A 22,183-nucleotide genomic window follows, 5' to 3' on the forward strand; every position below is an offset into this window, starting at 1 on the left:
CACTGCAAGAGCGACGTCATCAAGGCCCGCCCCCCAAAAATAACACCCCCCCACACCAACGATACATTACACTACACACACACAATGTAACCGGCGCTTACTGATTAACCAAACAAAGTAAAATGAGTGATGTGGGGTATTTAAATCAAGCAAAATAATTGTAAAGCATTGTGATATTTAAAGTGAAATTACTCACTCACTCAAATAAGAAAGAAAAAACAAAATCCCTGCACATGTGATTTTTTTAAATGTAGATTACTATTATTCTTGCAATTTCTTTCAAGGTTTTTTCTAAAAAAAAAAAAAAAAGAAAGAAAGAAAGGAAAATGGTAAGAAATTCCCACAAAAGTTAGATTAAATTGAATCCAGTTTTCTTTATTTAGCGCCAAATCACAACAACAGCTGCCTCAACGTGCTTTACATTGTAAGGTAAAGGTAAAAAATTTTAATAAATGACAAATTAAAAAGGCATGAACATTTTTTTGTATCGAAAAAATATCGAACCGTGACACCAAAGTATCGAACCGAACCGTGAATTTTGTGTGTCGTTGCACCCCTAACACACATATATATATCTATAGTGGATATTTGGATTTATTTAATCTTGTATTTTTTATTATGCGTTTCACTATGAGTTGCTTTACAAATTAAAAAATAATGACTTACAGTTCATTTAATTCCACGTGGATTTAACGCACATAACTGGCTGCTGATTATAAATAAGTCCCCCGTTTTACCATATCAGCTAAAGAACTTAATGGAAATACTAATTGTTGCCCTTCCTAATGTAAATGCCTGATTTTATTAAACATGTACATCTTTGTTATCAGTTTGATGTACTGTTAAATGGATCATTTATTAACAGTTTCTCTGAACACTCATGTAACTCCAGTGTTGTTGATGCAGTGATGACTTGAGCAGTGTTAGATTCACATGACTACCCAGAAAAACTGTTTGTATCATTCAAAATGAAAACATTATCCAAGCGAGGATGCAGCATATGAATTATACACTATGTGGAGACTATTGAGACTACAGTTGGAGATTAACCTCATTAATCAATGATGTGAAGATAAACCAATAAGAAACATGTCATAGGTGTTGGATTATGGATCATGGATTGTTGTTTTATCCCTTAAAACTAGTTAGTTCACATTATAGTTCATAATAAGGTGATTACATCATATCATATCATTTTATTTAACATTATTGATTTGGCCAGATGTTTTCCCGATGTATTTATTTGCATCAATTACAAGATCAGTGGTTAACTTGTGAGCAAAGTCTAAATATCTGTTTTAAAGGTGCTTTTTGCACTCGACCTATATACCTGCCTCAATGTTGGTGATGCACGCATGACGACACCTTTGAGGGCTCACCGCCAAAGGAGTCTGACTCACTGAGGATTTTCCACCAAAGCCACGCCAGCAGTCCAACTGCAAAGAACATGAAATGCATATGAAAGTGCAAAACCCAGAGCTCAGGAAGGGAGTTGTTGCTGAGGACACATTGTGCAGAACTACAGGGGCACAATGGAAAAAAGCTACAGAGCAGGAAGTGATGTGATGGGCCTGTCCTCCTCCACCCTTGCAGCATTATGAAATCTGACCTCTTTCAAAGTGAAGGTTCAATCACAAACAGCAACCATATCCACGGTGGCTGAAATATTTGGGATAATAATCCATGAATGTGAGCACAAGCTTGCAGCATGCAAGATTTAAACTCTCATTAACTACAAAGCATGCAGAGTGGGAGAGTGAAGACACACGTGTTTAATTTGGAAATAAACATAGTGGTGGCACAATATATACAGTTTATGACTATAACATGGGAGCTTATTTGGAGGCAGTGGCTTTTTTAACACTAACGGTTTCTGCGTTAGTATGCAAGCACATGCACAAATACACTTTTTTTTTTTTGCTTTTTTTTTTAAAAATTGTATTCCCAAAGGCAACTTAAAGTTGTGTTTTGCACATTTTAATAAATCGCTGGACCTTTTCTCCACTTTCCTACCAAAATATAATGAAATGAGGGGCAGCTCAAGACTTAGGCAAGTAATAAAAGTTAAATTATAGTAAACATTAAAACCTGATAAGCTACTTTCATCTTATATTTTCAGTAGTTCTACTTTACTTCAGTAACTCCTGCTTGCTTTGTGGGTTTGTTTCATGAAGACGTGTGGAGGAAACATCCAGGCCTGAAGTAAAAGCACCATAATGCTACAAAGGTTTCATTCACTTGAAAAGTTTGCAGTTTGGAACATCACAAGAGCGATGTAAGGAACATGATTTATTTTCAGTCTTTTGTTCAGATGCTTTTTTGTACTGCAAGAAGAAAAATGAACTTGTTGAATGCCACACCTTTAGTATACCAAGAGTCTGATAAATGCAAGTCTTTTGTTCAGTCAAACCTTGAGCTATAATAGAACTGTTACTGGAAAGCAGAGTAAAACTCCCGTGCTTAGTTTCCCTTCTGTGGCATAATCACAGTAAACTTCTCCTGATTTGAAAATCCCTCTGCTGGCTGAACGGCTGACATAAATCATGCCTGCATTCATTGTTTCATGCCTCAGCAATGACGTCATTGTTACCAAGTAGAACAAACACGTACACATACTTCCAATCACAGCAGATTTATTTATGATATAATGGACCTATGAATCTGAGTGGGGTAACGTTTCATTCTAATACAAACTTAAAGCTAAATCACTCTCTACATATTTGATATCTGACTTGAATAATATCAACACTCTTGACACACAGTTTAATCTACTAGAAATACAAACATTTAACATATATGCACACATTCATTTATTCCCAGAGTTAAGTATCTTGAAATACTCATTATTTCAATTTGAAGAATGGGTTTCCGTCTTGTGATCTGATCGTATGTTACTAATCGCGCTCTTTCCAGAAAATAAAAAATGAACAGTTACTTCATTTCCTCATTCCTCACTTCAAATTAAAGACAGACCCTACTTGTTGAGCAAACTACACTTATCTTCCTAAAAATAGTAATTTAATGGCCTTCCTTGTTTTCCCACTGCAAAGCTCATGGAATAAACAGATACTGAGTCCACAGCGTGGGTAGCTGTAATTAATTTGTAGCATGTTTCCCATGAATTCCTCCTCACTCCCCCTCAGAGGCATGCTTGTAGTCAGATGTTAGAGTTTTCATACAAACCTTCTTGAAGAAACTTGAGGACTGAATAATTGGATATGTGACAGTTTTGTCATATTTCTCTTTAACTAGCATTCCTGGCTGTGACAATAAGCAGGAATGCAGGGAGGTGACAGCCATAGGTTTGGGAATCATCCTGTCTTGCATGCAGATGTCCGGACTGGAACAGGAAGAGGCTCCATTTCCAGCTTCATTGAAACCAAATGGGTGGACTCAAGCAAGAGCTTCCTTCAAATCACTGAAGCTAGACTTCATACATCTGCTGTTTATGGTGTACACTTTGTTTTGAATAATTTGGAATACTTGGAAATGGAACATTTGTCTTCCAGAGGTGTGCCTAAAAATACTTTGTTAGTCATCTCAAATTTCTAGTGAATTTAAAATAGAAAGAGACGGAAAAAGTAAGAGCCAGTCTTTCCTTGGCCTAGCATTCTCATTTTTGTTGACTCATAAAGTTGGCCCCAGTCGGTCATCACACTTGACTTCATTAAAATGTAGTTATGCATTTTGTTTTTATTTCTTTAGAAGCCAGAAGAAGAAAAAAAGCTTTGCATGGACGCACATCCTGTAAGGCAACTTGTGTCATCTGCATTAAAACATCATGTGCAGGGTCATCATTGGGTGCACGCACGCAAGAGTTGTCCTTTTTGTGATGTTTGTGGACGCGTCAATTTAAACTCTTCAAACATCAGTTTATTATAACTTTGTAAATGTGTTACTGTTTCACAAAAAAAGAAATATAGAGAAATCATTTGGGGATGTTCTTACTGTTGGTAATGTAGACATTGTCAGGGGTTTGTGGTTTGGTTGCTAATATTATAACTTTGTGTGATGGTCATGCACACATGCTAGGAGAAGGTGGGTATGATGGCATTCTCAGATGTGCTCATTTAACCAGATCACCATGCTGAAGTATGCTACGTACCACTAAACCATAGACTGTATATGAATAATAGACATAGCTACACGATCAACATTGTACATAAAGGTTCAACTATATACATGCACCCCTACTAATATTTGATCTAAGGTTTTGGCAGTCATCAACAAGCTTCTGTCATAATTCTGACTGGATGTTTGATCACTCATCTTAGCAGAATTTGTAAAGTTCATTTAAACTGGCCGGTTTCCCGGCACAGACTCATCTTTTCAGTGTATTCCACAAACCACCAACCTTTGGGAAGGCCATTCCAGAATCTTAATGTTAGTCTGCTTAATCCATTCCAAAACCATTTTAATATGTATTCGGGATCATTGTCCTGGTGGAACATCCAACTGTGTCCAACTTACAGTCGTCTAGTGTCATGATCCTAAGTCTGTGGCCTCACTCCTCTTAGAGTCCCTTGGATTTTCCCATTGTTCTGAGCATTCAACCCAATATCACGGCAAAAGGTGTAATAAACACATCAGTCCACAGTGTCCATTTCACACTTTATTAACATTACTACCACATTTACAAGTGTAAATGTACACATTAGCCGCCTAGCTTGATCATTTCTGATGATTAAGGACCCTGGAATGTACTTAATATATAAATCTATCAATTGTAATCAATAATGATCACTAGTTAATAGGTTAATAGGCCTCATCCTTGTCAAGTTAAAGACATCGTGGAACCTTCAGAACCACCAAGTTCTTGTTTTTTAAAGTTATAGTAGATGTATGCTTTACAATCATTTCACCCTGGAAAAGAACAGTTCAAAGAAATCAAGTAACGATGACATTCATGTCCATGATGAGTGTATGTAAACCTCTGACCACAACTGCACCTCTGGCAATAAAACACACACACACACAAAATCCCATGACTAATCCACATTCACCCTCAAATGTTTTTCTCCAGGAAGTTGTTGACTTTTTTCTTTTAGCTTACAAACTTTTATGCCCTGAACTTTTTGTTGCTCTGAAGAAGAAAATTACAAGTCAGCAACGCTGTAAGCTGCTTCCTGACCCATACTGATATAATGAGGCATAGGTTGAGCAATGTAGCTCCACGCTTTTTCTATTTTTAAGATAGAAAAATGCTGATTACTGAGCTCTGTTAGGTAAGTAGTGGGATTTTAGATCCCTGAAAGTGAGATTTACAAATGAAAGTGATGAAATGTTAAATGTAATTAGGCAATTAGTGAGTGCACTGCATTTGATTTATCACCTCCTGTGTTTCGGTCTACCACTGCAATGACCCTGCTTATCAATGTCTGTCATCAGATACAGAATTTATTTTCTTCAAACACATATTTTGTTTCATTTGTATCATTTGGCTTTGAACCTGCTGAGTTTCTTAAGAATTCCTCAATCCTGTGAAAACCATCATGAACTTCCCCCACACATTCCTGCAAATCCCAACACACAAGTAATGTGACACACTTCCTGTCTCACAATGGTGGAGAGACTGAAGCAGGCAAAGCTGGTGAAGGCCGGAAAAGAAACCGGAGAAAGAGAAATGCGCACACACCGAATGAGAGAGAGGGGACAAAGGGAAACACGTGGGACGTCTTTCCAGCTGGGAGCAAAGCTCTGCAGTTTTTCTGTTCTTTGAGCAGACACAAGCTTCCCATCACATCCACCCCTGCAACATGTGACTCACCAGGACATTTGATTGTAAAAAACTCCAACTTGTATTTGATTGTTAAAATGTAATTGCATAATTAAAAGATGTTATTTTGAAAGAAATGGGACTGGACATTTGCATGGAAGTCCCCTTTCATCTCATGACTAAACCATGCACATGTTGCTTGTCATACTTCAAAAGCGCTGCTTATTTTTAGGGAGCTTTCCATCTGCTGCCACTGGCTAATAAACAAGGTGCACAGCACTGCCTGAAGCCAAACTGAAGGAAAACATGCATCCTTCTGTTAAAGCTCAACATCCAGGTGGAGAATATGCAAGAGGAAGCCTTTGGGAAGCACCTAGAGGAAGGTTTCAAAGAATAAAGCAGAGTTTATTTCTGTTTCTAACACATTGTCATGGGGGGATTTGCTTCATAGACTTGTGCTGTAAAAAAGTAAAGTTATGAAACCGAACTATGAGCTCCAAATGAACATTTGCAGTGACTTAATCAGAGTTGCAGTCGCAGCTAAATTTTTGGAAAGTCCATCATGAGCTACTGAATCATTTATGTAGGTTATCTCCTGTCGCTGTGGCATAGGCTTACATTGATCATGTGGGAAGGAGAGATAGCAGCAGCAGCAGCACAAATGGCAAATCCTCAGCTGGGATCAGCCATCTGCTTTATGTGCTCAATTCAGCTGGAATGAGGAAATCCAGAGAATGTAGCTTTTACTTCATTTAAAATGCTGAATTTTCCCACATTGTGTGATTCCCCACATGCACCATTGCAAGCTATACTCAGGCACTTGAGTGATGACTACGTGCAGACTGTCAATATGATTCCTATGCAAATGGCAACACCATGAAAAGGGTCATTAAATCTCGGTGCTTATTAGACATCATAATGATCTGATGATATGTCTCTCTGAGCAGCGGTTTGAAGGAAGATGCATATGGACTGATGGCATAAAAAAAGACTTGGAGGCTAAGTTCATGAATAGTTTTTAAAACCTCCCTAAACTCAGGTGTTACAGCAAGACAAGGCCAAAACAGTCCCAATGATAAAACCCTCACATCTTTATTAAAGGTCAGATGTTAAAGGTATAAAAAAAAAAATCACCCAAAGTTGACCATGAAGAAAACAGATACTGTATTCTATAGTGTAAGTAATGACACATCCCTACCGCTGTCAGTGAATGCACCGGAGATCAGATTACAGTCTTAATCTTAGGTTTTATGTGATCTGCTTCATTGCACAAGTCAACCACATCGGCTTTTCGTTGCAAAACCGCAAAATCTAAATGAGATGATAAAATACAGACAGAGCTTAACTTTCAGGGAAATGCTACATTTCTTTTCAGCTAGATAAGAAAATTACTTGAACTGTCATGCCAGTTGCAACAGTAACATTGCTGTAAAAAAGAGAGAGAGAGAAAAAAGGAAATGTGTGAATTTTAATGTACCTTTCTTTATGAATACACTTGGGTGCTATAAATGATCATGACTTTAAAGTCTCACGATGGTTATTTCAGGTAAGTTTATTAAAATGTTTTATTGTCGGGGATGCATGATGCTGTTTCCAGTGTTTATGTGACTGTGTTAATGTTTAGCTAGCAATAGGACACCTGTATTGAGCCAATGTTCATTGTCCAAAAAGTACAGGAACTGTGTGACATAAGTAAGGAGATTGTAACGGGAACATAATAGAATAATGGTATAATGAGGGGACAAATCCATTACGATATTAGAGTGTAAAGCTGCACAGCACAATGCAATACATGTTTGCAGTAAGAATACAGTAGATATGCAAGAAAATAGCTTTTCACCTTTAATGCAACTTTACAGGTTTTTAAAAAAAATGTGAGAAATGTGGTGAGAGTAAATTAAAAAAAATATCTGAATTTATATTCAAAAAGCTCAAATACTGTAAGATCCAGTGTTGCTAAAACTGCCTTTACTGGTAATATCACTTGAACAGACTCAAAATATTAACAACATGCTGCTAAACTAGATGCAAACATTAAAAAAGAAACTATTATGAAAAAACTTTGTGCTGTGTAAAATTCACAGTAAAACATTAAGAACAAATTTTCTTTGTGATTTTTTCTTCATTAGGATGCATGAGTACAACCTCGGGGAAGATTTTCTTCATTCATTTTGTCAGTTTGACATACAGTAATCACGCAGTGTGACGCCCCTCTGCTGTGTTTTACAGCCTCCCCGTTGTGATGGCGACAGGCCTGCTTATCCTTCATTAATCTCTCTCCCCTCCTTCTCCCCCTCACTTAATGGTGACGTTTATCCTATTAATGTGTTGTTTGCCGGTAAATCTCCCCCAAAACATAATCCAGAGACATGGATGTGTCTCTAATGTGTGTGAGCGGGGACATGGTTGCCTTGGAGTCTGTGATTAGTTAATGGACACAAAATAAATGTCAAGAGATGATGCTCAGAGACGCTGAGAGAAAGAGAGCGATCTGTGATTCTATTATACTTTTCCCCAGTGGCAACGAAAAAATCAGCACTACTGGCTTCCCTTTCACAGAGCTACAAAGATGTACAATACTGCCCCCTGCTGTGTGCATGTACAACTGCAGTTTGATTGTACCACGTTGATGAGTAATAAAAGTGTTCAGGCCCTTAAGTAAAGACAGCAATGCCACAAGATAAAATAGATCATTACATGTATAAATCAAAACATCGAAAGAAGTACATAATTTTTTTGCTACATTTTGTAACCCATTTTACACACGTTCTTCCTTTGCCGATTCTGAAATATTTACTTGCTGTACATGATATTACTGCTTCATATGTACTTATTCCACTTAAGTGTATTTATTTTGATCTCATATTGGCTTTCATTTTATTATAATCTTTGTTCAGTCAAAATGTAATGTAATTTAATTTATTTTAAAATTATTTCATTTACATATATGCCTTTAATATATATATACATACATATATGTATGTATGTATGTATGTATGTATGTATGTATGTGATGTGTTTCACTCTCTGTTTTTCAAATTTAATTACTGTGACAAAAGAATTCCCCAAGTCTGGGAATTATATCTCATCTTCTCTGTCAAATACACTAGTTCAGGAAGCCTTTTACCTATTAATTTAATGCCCTTTAATTATATAATGTAGTGGCTGGAAATCAAATATGCCGTGCCACGGAAATGTTTTTGCCTGCATCCTTATTTCTTGCCTTTTTCTTTCTTTCTTTCTTTCTTTCTTTTTGTTTTGTTTGCATAGAATTTTCATCTCACAAAACAAATTTTATTATTAGTTAATGATAGCCAGAATGAAAACAAATTGCAGGTTTTAAATGATGATTTCATTTTTTTTTTTTTTGCGGTTTCTTTGTTTCTTAAACGTATTTTTCACGTGCATGTTGCTAGTTTTATAAAATGACACTGCTTACCCCAGCCAGTTACATTTAACCAATAAAGACAGCAGGAATGCTCACTTGAATATTTACATGAATGTGCTTAACTGTCCCTACAGTTATTTAACAACTGACGTTTCTTCAGATATTAAGAGATAGATTGCACTTATCAACCTCTAACTAGACATTGCCGTTATAAAAATAATTATTCGGCAATATGAAACATTATTTTATAGCTAGATGTTATTCCAAAATATTCCAAGTATTTTAACTTTTTATCCTTTTTTTTCCTTTTTTTTCTCCTTACTTTTTACATGACAGTGCATTGCTGCAAAGAATCATATGTTTATGGAGTTTTTGTTATTTTGTCACTTTTTTGGAGGCTATCACGTTGTTATTTTAACCAGCAGATGGCACATTTTGACTACCATACCGATCTCATGCCTTGCAGGAATCTCCTAGCCTCTGCTTCCAAGTTGTAGGCGTTTTTTCCTTCTCAGTCTTGACTTTTTTTTTTTTTTTTTTTTTGGGTGTTGCCTTTACAACTTTGGAGTTTCACCGGAGTGCTGCTAACAAGGACAGTCAAGTCGGATACGTCCTGTAGCAACATTTAAAACTTTTCGGACCACCGTCGAGGACCCCCCGCTTTGTTTATTCCGCACTTTTTCAGACGGTACGGGACCGCTTTATTATAGCCGCTGTTAGCCAGCTAAGCTAACGGACGCCGAGCTGCTGTAACGTCGGCTGAGTCGCCAGAGAGAGAGTCGTTCGATGCAGGCCATAAAGTGTGTGGTGGTGGGGGACGGGTAAGTTAAAGGGCAATTTTATTATCAATTTGAGCTCTTAAATGTTCACAGTTTGAAGCACAGTACGATGTTTTATGGCTGTTTTAGTTGACCCAGTTACCAACAGTTGGCTAGCGGCTAACATGCCTAAGATAACAGCCAACATGAGCGACAGCTGTTGTTGTGCCAGTTCTCCAGCCCAGCTGGGTCAGACAGATTTATCTGCATGCCCCGGTTCGGTGTGACTGAAAGGCTCCACAGCACGTTATTTAGCAGGCATTTCGTTTTTTATAAAGTGTTATGATTAAGTGCTTACATTTGTCTGTTTAAATTATGGTTTTACAACAGCTGTGAAGCTGCCCAAGGCCTTTGAGAAACTTAATTCACTCGTTGTTTGAGGCTTTAAAACAACAAACCACCATTAAAATTCAGCAGAAGCCATTTAATTTTAAATTAGCTGGGTCATTCCTTCTCAATTCCTCATATTTTTAAACATTTTCTGCTCAAACATCTCCGATTTGCTTACAAGTCAGAGTTTGGACTCCCATAGTGGTTGCTGTGAAAATTTAGCTTTATATCTCAAATATTTTTCTAGATATTTATTAAGTTTTAAATGCCCGTTCATCCACTTTCAGGCCTTTTTGTTGCACATTGAAATCTGAGTCAATGTTTGAACATGAATATCTCAAAAACTAGAAAAGAAAGGGCCTGAAATTTCCCTTTCCCTACCATAAAAGTGATTCAGCATCCGTAATATGGGACAGATGCACGTAGAAGACTGAATATTGGCAAGTTAAAATATTAATATTTGCGGGCACACTAGTTAAATAAATAATTAAAATCTTCACATTGCAAACAAAAAAAGGAAGAAAAAATTGTGATAATTTGTCAATAATGTATATTTGTATTCTTTTCTCTTTTTTTTTTTTTTATGCTGGATTGAAAAAATTTGAATTTTTATACACAAAAGTAAAATATCACCAATTAGCTCATTTCAAATTGATCAAAATTCTGGAGTATTCAGATGGTACTCTTAATTATTAATACTGATCCAATAATTTGATTAAATATTTGCTAAACCTACATCCCTGAAGGAATCTTTGAATTCAGGTTAAGTTTACAGTGTTGTTAGAGATATTAAAAGGCGTTTTGAATACCTTTTTTTCCCCAATTTTAAATGTAAAACATGCATTATCAGACTCCTCTAGGGCAGTGTGCTTGCTTACAAAGTTGTTATTGGGTTGGGGTTGGATGTAGAGAAAAAAAATGTCTAGAATAATAGTTGATATATGAAGCAAAAATTTCAATTTACTACCAAATTTATATATTGGAATAAGCTTTATGAAAATGAAAGTGAAAATGTTAAGTGAAATAGTACTTATGCAAATAAAAACATAATGTCTTTACCTGTGCTCAACACAAAGTTTTATCTAGTAGTTGAGACCTATCATAGTTCACCGTATGACTGGGTGGCATTTAATGGTGTGTGTGTGTGTGTGTGTGTGTGTGTGTGTGTGTGTGTGTGTGTGTGTGTGTGTGTGTGTGTGTACAAATTCTCACTTTGTTGAAAATCATGGATCAGATATACTTAGGACTATGATGCATTTCTAAGCCTACAGTTCATTTTGTAATGTATTTGTATGTGCTCTTATCCCCTATACTATACTGTGTGTGTTTTAGATCATATAATATAAAAGCTGTTTCAGGACACTCCTGAGCATAATTAAACTTTTGCGATTAAGACCTGACATCTCTTTGAAAGATCACAACAAAGCCAAAGCAGTAGGTCAGCAGTGGTCATCCAAAGCTAGATCTTTTACATGAAACCTGTAACTCGACATGTTAACCTGTCAAGTAGCACAGTTTCCCCATTCACACATTTCAAGTAAAGTGCTCCACTTCTCATCATTCCCTCCTTCCTCCTCTCAGGGCTGTGGGTAAAACATGTCTGCTAATCAGCTACACTACCAATGCCTTCCCCGGAGAGTACATCCCCACGGTGTAAGTATCACACACACAAAATCCCCCACTGGCCAGCTGAGGTAGGGGTGTCAAATTGACATGTGGCAGTTAATCTTGAACATTAAGTTGCATATTACAGAAGAAAAAAGTTTTGTACGTTTTTGCATAGTTTCAAAAACGTTATCCACCTCTCATTCTCTGCAGCTTTGACAATTACTCTGCCAATGTGATGGTTGATGGGAAACCAGTGAACCTGGGACTGTGGGATACAGCAGGACAGGAGGACTATGACAGGCTCAGGCCACTGTCCTACCCGCAGACAGTATGTATACAGGCATATATTACATGTGTTTATCCACTGTCTTGCATAGTTTGGTGTAGCCAGACAATGTTCACTTACCCAGCACCGATTTGGAGTTATTCACTGGCCTCTAATACTCAAGACAGGGTCTGTGCATTCTGCAGAGTAGAGCCTTGTATCCACAGTACCTATACACTGTCTGGAGGACGGCTGGAGGAAGTGAAAAGCAGCTCTTGCTTTTGAAAAGCAGCTCTTGTTTGCCCTCTTTGTCTTCGCAGTCAAGTTGGCCTCTGTGCCAATGACTCGAGTAATGGGAGTCACTTTGTTTACCCAACAGGACCAGCCTGTGTTTGTGTTTATTTGTGAATCCTCACATCTGCATTAGTCAGTCTTATGTTCAAAATGTTCATCCTCAACTGTTATGGTTAATTAGTTCTTACATTAAGTTTGGGTTATTATTGTCAAAGTTGGAACACAGACGCCTGCACAGCGATAGTGAAGTTCTTAATGTCGTAGTGATTTGTCTGTTTTGTCCTCCTCAGGACGTGTTCCTGATTTGCTTTTCACTCGTCAGTCCAGCCTCCTTTGAAAACGTCCGTGCCAAGGTCAGTACAGCATGCTCTTTAATATTAACTTAACTGTTTTCCATGAAATGCCATTCTCAGATCAGCTTGGCTGGGTAATTGTTAGTGTGATACATAGCCAGATGATGGTGTGCATTTTTGACACAATTCTAAGTCTAGCTAAAGAAATATGCTTAATTTTAGGATTTTTTTTTTTTTTTTTTTTTGTCACAATGGTTTCCAAAAAAATATTTAAAAAATGTTTTAAAAGCAAAATGTAGATTTTAGTTCAAATGCAGCTCTTTGATGCAATGATCACACTTCTTAAAGGTAACACTGTTTGAAACTGGAAACTGTGAAAGAAATCTATTGTTTTAAACAATGCACTTGCATTCAGTATCGTCTTTTTATTTAATAATAATGCATGCCAACACTTCTGTCCTCACCCTGCAGTGGTACCCTGAGGTGAGGCACCATTGCCCCAACACACCTATAATCCTGGTGGGAACCAAGCTGGATCTAAGAGACGACAAGGACACCATTGAGAAGCTGAAGGAGAAGAAACTCTCTCCTATTATCTACCCACAAGGCTTGGCCATGGCTAAAGAAATAAGTCAGTTGTAGCTCCACACTTTGACAAATGCTTCCTTTTTAAAAATAATAATAATAATTTATTGACTATTATTTTAGAGGATGAGGATGCTAGAAGGCAAACTCTGCAAGGGACTATTTTAAATTTGGCAGATTCCTGTTAACTTGGCTGCAGACTGACAGCAGCAGTGACTGGCGTCTGTTTGTTGCTCGTTTGTCGATTCATTGTTGCCATTTCAGGAATATTTATTGACATTTTACACTTGTTACAGTATTTAAGTAGTGACTTTTCTCCTATAATTGTTTTTGCTGCTTTAGAAACAGCATTTTGTTTCATTTTCTTTTTGATGATATTTTTCTCATTTTAATAATAATAATAATAAGAAGAAAAATAAAAACACTTATTAATTAGCATCTGGACAGGTGTACCTAATTAAGTGGCTGGCGAGTATATTGTCTATTTATAGTCACATAGTAGTTATTTGGAAGAGACCATCTCCTACCTTCCAGATGGAGCCTCAGAAACTAAGCCTTTAGAAATCTGATAAAACTGCGCACAATTTGTTTTAAACTTATAATTCATTATGGCAATTAAAATATTTAACATTTCTATTGCTGAGTTGTTTTTTTCATCATTGATTATTTGTAATTGTGTTTTTATCCATTTCTTTCTTTTCTATTTAGAAACCTCTGCCGCCTTTTGTTGCCTAAAGTGTAGAAGGATCTTAAAATATGTTTTGACTAAAAAAACGAGACTGTTCTTCTTTCCCCCTTTTGTTGACCAGGTGCAGTGAAATACTTGGAGTGCTCAGCTTTGACCCAGCGTGGCCTTAAAACGGTGTTTGATGAAGCCATCAGGGCAGTTCTGTGCCCACCACCTGTCAAGAGGAGGAGGAGGAAGTGCAGCGTGTTGTAACGGGGAGCAGCAAATACAGTCGAAATCAGAACTCGCCTACTTGGAGGGAAGAAGACGGCTGGGTTATTTTCACCCTGTGTCCTTGCTTACATAGAAGCTTTGGTAGATCAGACTTCCATCTGAAAGAACTTTACAGATTTAAGGGGTGCAGAAGAGTTTCTGTCAGATCTTTTCTCTGGGTTTGCATGTGTTTAGTCCTTTCAGATGGATGGGAAAGAAGTGATTTTTTTTTTTTTGCTAAGGCCTCGGGGAACGGGAGGGCAGGGGATGTAATTGTTGAGCTGGGGAGAGAGGGAGGATTTTGCTAAAAGAAAAACAAGTCGTCGGTTTTCTTAGACATTGTGAAGAAACACTACCTGAAGGTGAATTTCTCGTGACACTACCGTAGATTTAACACTAAAAGAAGGAAGTTCTGCACGGCACTCTATCCCCTACACACTAAGAGATTCCTGTTGCCTTGATTAAAATTTTGTTTTAAGAGGTAAAAAGATTTTTTTAGAATTTTTTTTTTTTTTTTTTTTTTCCTCCATTGGACCATTTTTGTTTACACGTGTCATCCAACTAGAGGTGCTGCGAAAACTCAGCCATCTCTTGCTAGTCCCTCTGTGAACACTTTAATACTGTTTTTACCTGCACAACGTGTCGTCATGCAGTTGTGAAGAAAACCTTTAAACCCTAAAATGACTGCAATAAATTTTTGAAGCTCCTGCTCAGAATAATTGCAAGAGTGCAGTGATCAAACATTAAAGAGACGGTGTCTGGTTAATATTTTTAACATTTAGTTGTCTTGTTCCTCAATGTTTTTTTGTTTTTTTTTCTAAATGTATCCATTGGTCTTGTCTCATCATATGTGAGCACAGTATTTTATGAATGACGGTCAGACATGTGAAGGTGTCTCCTTTATTTTTTCCTGTAAAGTTGGGCCCTAGCTTTCACCAAATTTTACCCAGACGATGCTTCTTGCTAGTATGTGATACCCACTGTGTCATAGCCATCATGGAAGTGTGTAACATTTCATTTTGAACCCATCTATTACTGTCTGTTATGAAGCCAGTGAAGTAATTTTTGAAGGTCAGAGCTGATTTGAATGCATTTTGTTTTACAATTAAACTTCAGTAACAGAAAATGTATTATTTTGAAATGATCAAGTTGTGCGATTGCTCCAGGGAACTCAACATTTTATCAGCGTTTCATTGGCACAGAGGAAGTTGGATTTAATTTCTTAATAAATGTGGTTTCATTTTCACATTGTAATTTGCTGTGATTTCTGATTTCTTTTTTTTCTTCCTTTTTTTTTTTTTTTTAAGCAAATTTGTTAAACTCTGTGTTTTTTACATTTTATATGATGCCACAGACATTCTTTTGTCAAGGTAAAGGTTTAAAAATGTTACCATTTCCAATGAAATGCTTTGAGTGGAGTAGTCCAAATTTTAAAAAGGGGGGAAAATGCCCCATTAACACTCAGTTTTGCTTCTGTACTCCACCACAATGGAAGCGGTGTACAGAAGCAAAACTGCAAAAAGAGTCTCGGAGCTTCCTGTAAATTAACAGACGACATGGAGCCGCTGGTCTGTCAATCTCTTGTAGCGCAGCAGCGGTTGGAACCAGAACATGGTTCATACCTCCCTACACTTTAATGATCAACAACATTAAATTAAAAACAAAACAAGGATCCAAATTTATTAGCTTCAGCAAACGTATTTTTTTCATGCATAAATCATTTCCTTTCAACCAAGGTGGGGAAAGTGTTACAAAAGTAAAAAAAAACAGACATTTGAGTCTGCCTCAATTGTGGTTTATTATTTCCGAATATTAGTGTACCATATTAAACAATGTGGTGAACACTATAACCACAATAGAGGAACATCAGCATGTTAATTTCACAGCCTCACTTAACTTGTGCAGTTGTAGATTTGTTCAGGTTCCTCGGTATTACTTAAGTCAGTTATCTGCTTTCTTCTCTACCCTGACTTTGTGATTCATCGGCTAACAGCTAAGCTTAACATTAAAATAAGCTCTGAGGAAAGGCCAGACATATTTCTTTTGCTCCTTGATAATTGTTCTTCTATGGCTTCATTCTTGGTCATTTGTGTGATGTGTAAAGGTTAAAAGTACATGGCCGCTTCACAGTTTGTAGGCTTTGGCTTTCCACTGCTCGTATACCAGGTTAGCAGCCACTGCATCTTCAACTCCCATTCCTGTTATTAAAAAAACAAAAAACAAAGACATTTTCAAAGCATTAAATTTCTTAATGTAATGAGATGAAAACATGAAGTAGAGGCCAGATTGTGTGGTTTTAAAGAATGAGACTTACCAAGGGACTTAAACACGGTGGTCTTCTCTCTGTAAGCAGGTTTGATCCCATTAATAACATCTCCGAGCTCTGCAAACACCTCAACCTGCAAACGGCACAAACGCTGTAATATTCTTCCTCACATAAGATGCCAGTGACACACACACTGACCTGTAAGCATAACAGGAGATGACACACTGACCCCAGAGAGGATGACATCACCGGACTCGGCCATTGCTCCCTCCCTGCTGTCAGCATACACCACAGCCTCCTTCATCAATGAGTCATCCAGCTCCCGCCAATCTGGCCTGCAAGCTCCCACCGCTGGTTAGAGGAAAAGTAGAGAAACTGTTTTTCTTTTTAAAATTATTTTCTGTAGTAACCGGTAAAAAAGCGCTCCATCTGTTTCCTCAGGTTTGCATAACCATCAATGTAAAAAAAAATCTCCCCCACTTCCCTTAAAATATTTTGTGGGTGAATTACTTTTCACCTGCCACATGGGCCCCTGGTTTGACCCACCGGCCACACAGCACTGGCTCTATAGACCTGGTTACTGTTACTATTACATCCGCTCCCCTCACTGCTTCCTCCACTGAACCGCACACCGTCACGGGACCGCCAACTGAGCGGCGAAACTTCTCTGCTCCCTCCCTTCTGTGGTTCCACACCCGCACCTGAAATGAAGTTTCAGGGGAAGCGAAACGACCAACAAATCTTTGATTAGTTGGTGCAGTTAATGCATTAATATAGCTGTGATCAGTAACTGAGTAAATACTAAATGCAGTTTTTAAGTAATTTAATTTATTAAGGGATAAAAAATATCCAAACCTACCAGGCCCTGTGTGAAAATGTAATTGTCCCCTTGTTTGCAGATTTAAACCATGCTGGAGCATGAATGGCCTGTTTAAGGTCCTGTCAAAACATCTCAATCTGATTTAAGTCTGGTCTTTGACTACGGTAGGCCACTCCCAAAGCTTAATTTTCTGTTTATTGAGCCAATCAGAGGTGGACTAGCTGGTGTGTTTCAGATCATTGTCCTGCTGCAGAGCTCAGGGCATGAACTGATAACTGGACATCCTCCTTCAGGATTTTCTGCTAAAGCAGAACATCCTGGAATCATCAAGGAAACCAGGTGCTGATGCAGCAAAGCCTCCTCAGATCATCACATTAACATCGCCATGTTTGACTGTTGGTTTGATGTTCTTTTTATGAAATGCTTTGAGTTTTATGGCAAGGTTTGAGTCCCATTACATGTGACTAATGGGAGTTCAGCTTTTCTCTCGTCAGTGCACAGAATATTTTCCCAGATGTCTTGGGGATCATCAAGATGTTTTTGGCAAATGTGAGACGAGCCTTTCTTTTCTTTTTGGTTAGCAGTGGTTTTCATGTTGGATCTCTCCCATAGATGCTATTTTTGCCCAGTCTCTTTCTTAATGTGGAATCATGAACTCTGACCTTAACTGAGACAAGTGAACCCAGCAGTTCTTTAAATGTTGTTCTGGGCTCTTCTGTGACCTTCTGGATGAGTCTTCAAAGTGCTTTTGGAGTAATTTGGTAGGCCGGCCACTCCAGGAAAGGAAATTTTCTCCATTTCTGCATAATGGCTCTCACTGTGGCTCACTAGAGTCCCAATTTTGGTGCTTCTTAGAAATAGTTTTACAACCCTTTCCAGACTCATAGATGTCACTGATCTTGTTTCTCAGCTGTTGTGTTACTTTTTAAAATATTTTAAGCCTGCTTCAGTTTGTCACAGAAGTTCTGTGTAAGTGATTTCTTTATTCAGCAGTAGGGATGGGTACCGGTATCCGGTTCTGACATAAACGGTAGTAACCAGACCGAAAAGCAGCGCACATTTCGGTACTCTGAATGGGACATTTTGGACCAACAATTTACACAGCACTCTCTACCACTATAATAGAAAACACCACATAAGGAAATATCTTCTGAAGGAATGGTACTTATCTCTAAAGAACAGCTCCAAATACCTGGGGAATTAATGCTAAAGAGCATTAATTAACTCTGGCTGAGTGGTGCGACAGAAACAACCTGCTGCTTAACACCGAGAAGACCAAGGAGCTCATCGTGGACTACAGGAGGAATGCTGACCCACATCCACCCATCCACATTAAGGGGACGGCTGTGGAGCGTGTGAGCAGCTTCAAGTTCCTGGGAGTCCACATCTCCGAGGATCTCACCTGGACGACCAACTGCTCCAAGCTGGTCAAGAAGGCTCACCAGCGCCTCTTCTTCTTGAGGACTCTGAGGAAGAACCACCTGTCCTCAGACATCCTGGTGAACTTCTATCGTTGCACCATCGAGAGCATCCTGACCAACTGTATAACAGTCTGGTACGGGAACTGCTCTGCCTCGGACCGGAAGGCGTTGCAGAGGGTCGTGAAAACTGCCCAGCGCATCGCCGGAGCACCACTTCCTGCCATAAAAGACATCTACAGGAAGCGGTGTCTGAAAAGGGCTGGGAAAATCATCAAAGACCCCAGTCACCCATCACATGGACTCTTCACCCTCCTGCCCTCTGGGAGGCGCTACAGGAGCCTCCGGACTAAGACCACCAGGTACCGGAACAGCTTCTTCCCCACAGCTGTCAGACTCCTGAACTCTGCCTCCTGACATCTGACCCACGTTAAACTACATGGACTGAACATAGACACACCCACAATGGACAACTGTACCCTCAAACACACAATAATAACATGGACTGAACCACCACTCACAACCACTAGCACTTTATATAGCCTCTGTAGAAACTATCTACACCCTCACTTATCTTAACTGCACTACTGTAGAGCTCTGTGTAAATAATCATTCTGTACATTCGATAATCTTTAATCCTACAACTGTTTACAACTTGCATAGTTCTCATTTCTGTATAGCTGTATATCTCAGATTTCTGTAAAGTTATTTATTTCATATTCTGTATAGTTTTTCATATTTATATCCTGTTCATATCCTGTACATAGCTTGTACTCACTACAGCCTGTACATACTTATAGTTATAGAATATTCACAACATACTTCATACCGTGTACATTATAACATACCATAATAGACCCATTTCTGTAATATACTCACATATCTATATTATTGCTAATATATATTGTAATATATCTATATCACTAAAGCACTTCTGGATGGATGCAAACTGCATTTCGTTGCCCTGTACCTGTGCATGTGCAATGACAATAAAGTTGAATTCTATTCTATTCTATTCTATTCTATTCATTAAGAGTGTTCTGGTGGCACACGTCAAAAGACTATTGGTTTTTCCTTTAACATGAATGTATGGGTCATTCATACAATGTTCAGGTACTGCTGCTACTGTTACTGGTCAGAGATCATTTTAAATACCGACATCTGGCAAAATATAGAACACATTTTTATCACTTTCTCACCGACACTGCTAGCAGGCCGGCAGCAGGGACTGCTCAAAGGAATGCTTTGTGCACATGCTTACTACTGTCCCTCTCTGTCAGCCCCACGAAGCTCAGCAAGCTGTGCTGTCACACATTTTGCACATTTAATAAGAGCCAACATCCTTCAGGTAACTCACAGTATGTTCAGTTTTGTGCAAAAGTCTGGGGTCCCTTATGTTGCACAGATTTCTTTAAATGAAAAAATAAATAAATGAAAACCCCTGCAGCAAACAAGCCTCTTAGTGGGGCAGACGCTGCACTTGCTTCTTATTCTTTAATAAATATGTAATAGTATGCTGTACTTAACGTATCATGTTCTCTAAAATAAATATATTTTTTGGAAGCATACCTCTTTAAATGAAAGCATTTCAGTGAAGGCTTTATAGTGACTCAGGGCTTGTTGGCCGGTCCCCAAGATGGCCAGAACCTCGGCTCCATGGCGCATCAGCAGCTGCATGACACACCAGGGCAGACCCAGAAGTTCAGAGCTACAGCAGGATTTCCAGAATAGAAAAGGCATGCTGTGAATAAATCGAGAGCGGAAGTACCTTAGCCGAGATTGCTGAAGCTCCAGCAGTACGCATGTTAGTGATTGCCTCTCCATCCATGACCTGCGGGTTGGAAGCATGAGACTGCAGCTCATAAAACCAAAGCCATCAGAAAGACAGGTGCATGCGGGGATTGAACTCACAGCTTTCATATGCCCGGACTCGGGATCCAGCAGCAACACTGTGGCTGACACTGATGGCAAAGTGGAGCCAGCCCCCCTGTTGTAGAAGCACACTAACTTTGTGGACAGGACTCCATCATTCTCCATGTATGTAGGCATCAGCCCCAGAAACCTAGAAACGAGAGCGAGTTTCAACCAGCAGTAGCTGCACCCTGTTAATGGTTGATTTGTGCTGAAGCACTCTTGAAGCAGACGGAAGGCCTTACCCGTTGTGTTTCTGCAGGGGCACCGTGGAGCGCACAGGCTGGATAACCTCCGCGCTGTCCCGGCTGGAGAACTTACCTAAAGCCTCCTCCAGACGGGGGATCAGCTCTTTGTAATGCAACAGGCTCTCAACTTCACGCTCCCATATGATAACAGGAGGAGCCCCAGCCATGGCTGCTGCTTCTGAGACGCTGATGCGGAACTGACTTAACTGGTTTGATACAAAGTTTGAGTCAACATCGAGCGGGATTTGAGCTGCGTTCAAGAGCCGCAGTAAAGCTTTTTTAAACATGTTGCGCGGAGAGAGGCGGGACGCACAGAAGAGGCTGTATAATCCACTGCGCTTTCCAAGCGCCAGGCTCCCGTAGTCTGGGATTTGGCACCAGTTTAAGGGGAGAAAGTATTCAAACAAGCCAATCTCAGGTTGATACCCACTTAATCCGTGTTTAAGTGTTGCAGTTTCTACGCAAACGATTGTGAAACAATGTCCTGTCTTCAGATTATAACCAGTAACGGGGCCAGCTAGATGCTGCTTTCACGCCCCCTAGAATGTTTGTAAGTCCTTTGACTTCCACAGTTGTTAGTATTTGTATGACTGTAGAAATTCGGAATTATGAATTCATTACTTTTAATTGACAATTTACATCCCTGCTTTTGAGAATGTTTCCCGACTGATTATTTATCCTGATGCAAAAAAAAAGAAAACAAATTGTAATTAACATTTTGATGTAGTGATCAGTGTAAGAACGTGTTTTATACAGTACTGTACAAAGGTTTTGAGCCAGAAAAAATTGGAAAGAGGTGATCGATTTATCAAAACACATGCAAAAACATACGGAATTACAGCATATATAGCAAAAACAGTTTGTTGGGTCAGTGTTTGGTATGACCACATTTATTCTTTCAATTCTCTTAGGATAGTTTGCCTGTCATTTCTTTAAGTAGTCTTTGAGAATAGTTGTCAAGGCTGCTTGACTTCTGCCATGCTGAAGACAGTTTGAACCAAACATTTCAAAGCCATCACTAAATATGACCTGTTTGCCACCAATTTCCATCCCAGTGTTTCTGTAACCTGGTGTACCTCAGCCTTTTCTCCATCTTTCCTTCCACTGAGACCATTTCTGATAAGGCTTCAGTGAAGAATAGATGCATCTCTCAGGTCCTGGGTCAGGTCTCTCAAGGACATGATTTTCAGATAGTCCTCATCTGCTATTTTCTTTGACACACATCAGACCATGCAGAGATACGCCCCGTTTTCTGTTACTAACCATTTGGGAATCACTTTGTT

At 38.7% G+C, this 22,183-nt stretch overlaps 2 protein-coding genes across 3 annotated transcripts; one reads left to right on the top strand and one right to left on the bottom strand.

Moving 5' to 3' along the window:
* Positions 1–9,618: 9,618 nt before the first annotated feature.
* Positions 9,619–15,483, top strand: LOC120728390 (ras-related C3 botulinum toxin substrate 1). Its single transcript, XM_040023244.1, has 6 exons — positions 9,619–9,925; positions 11,834–11,905; positions 12,071–12,188; positions 12,710–12,772; positions 13,184–13,343; positions 14,107–15,483. Exons 1-6 carry the CDS (start codon positions 9,891–9,893, stop codon positions 14,235–14,237), a joined length of 579 nt encoding a protein of 192 aa, XP_039879178.1. The 5' UTR covers positions 9,619–9,890; the 3' UTR covers positions 14,238–15,483.
* Positions 15,046–21,202, bottom strand: crym (crystallin, mu). 2 transcript variants are annotated; one of them, XM_040023242.1, is made up of 9 exons: positions 20,898–21,202; positions 20,653–20,803; positions 20,510–20,572; positions 20,311–20,412; positions 17,021–17,204; positions 16,733–16,854; positions 16,552–16,636; positions 16,341–16,435; positions 15,046–15,880 (listed from the first exon to the last, which is right to left on the bottom strand). In XM_040023242.1, the coding sequence occupies exons 1-8, from the start codon at positions 21,185–21,187 to the stop codon at positions 16,362–16,364; spliced, it is 1,071 nt and encodes a 356-aa protein (XP_039879176.1). In that variant the 5' UTR covers positions 21,188–21,202; the 3' UTR covers positions 15,046–15,880; positions 16,341–16,361. The 2 variants fall into 2 exon arrangements, with proteins under 2 accessions (XP_039879176.1, XP_039879175.1); XM_040023241.1 differs by lacking the exon at positions 15,046–15,880 and having other exon boundaries at positions 15,904–16,435.
* Positions 21,203–22,183: the final 981 nt, after the last annotated feature.

Source organism: Simochromis diagramma, unplaced genomic scaffold (assembly GCF_900408965.1).
Source record: "Simochromis diagramma unplaced genomic scaffold, fSimDia1.1 OVJJ01000208.1, whole genome shotgun sequence".
In the NCBI taxonomy this organism is placed as follows: domain Eukaryota; kingdom Metazoa; phylum Chordata; class Actinopteri; order Cichliformes; family Cichlidae; genus Simochromis; species Simochromis diagramma.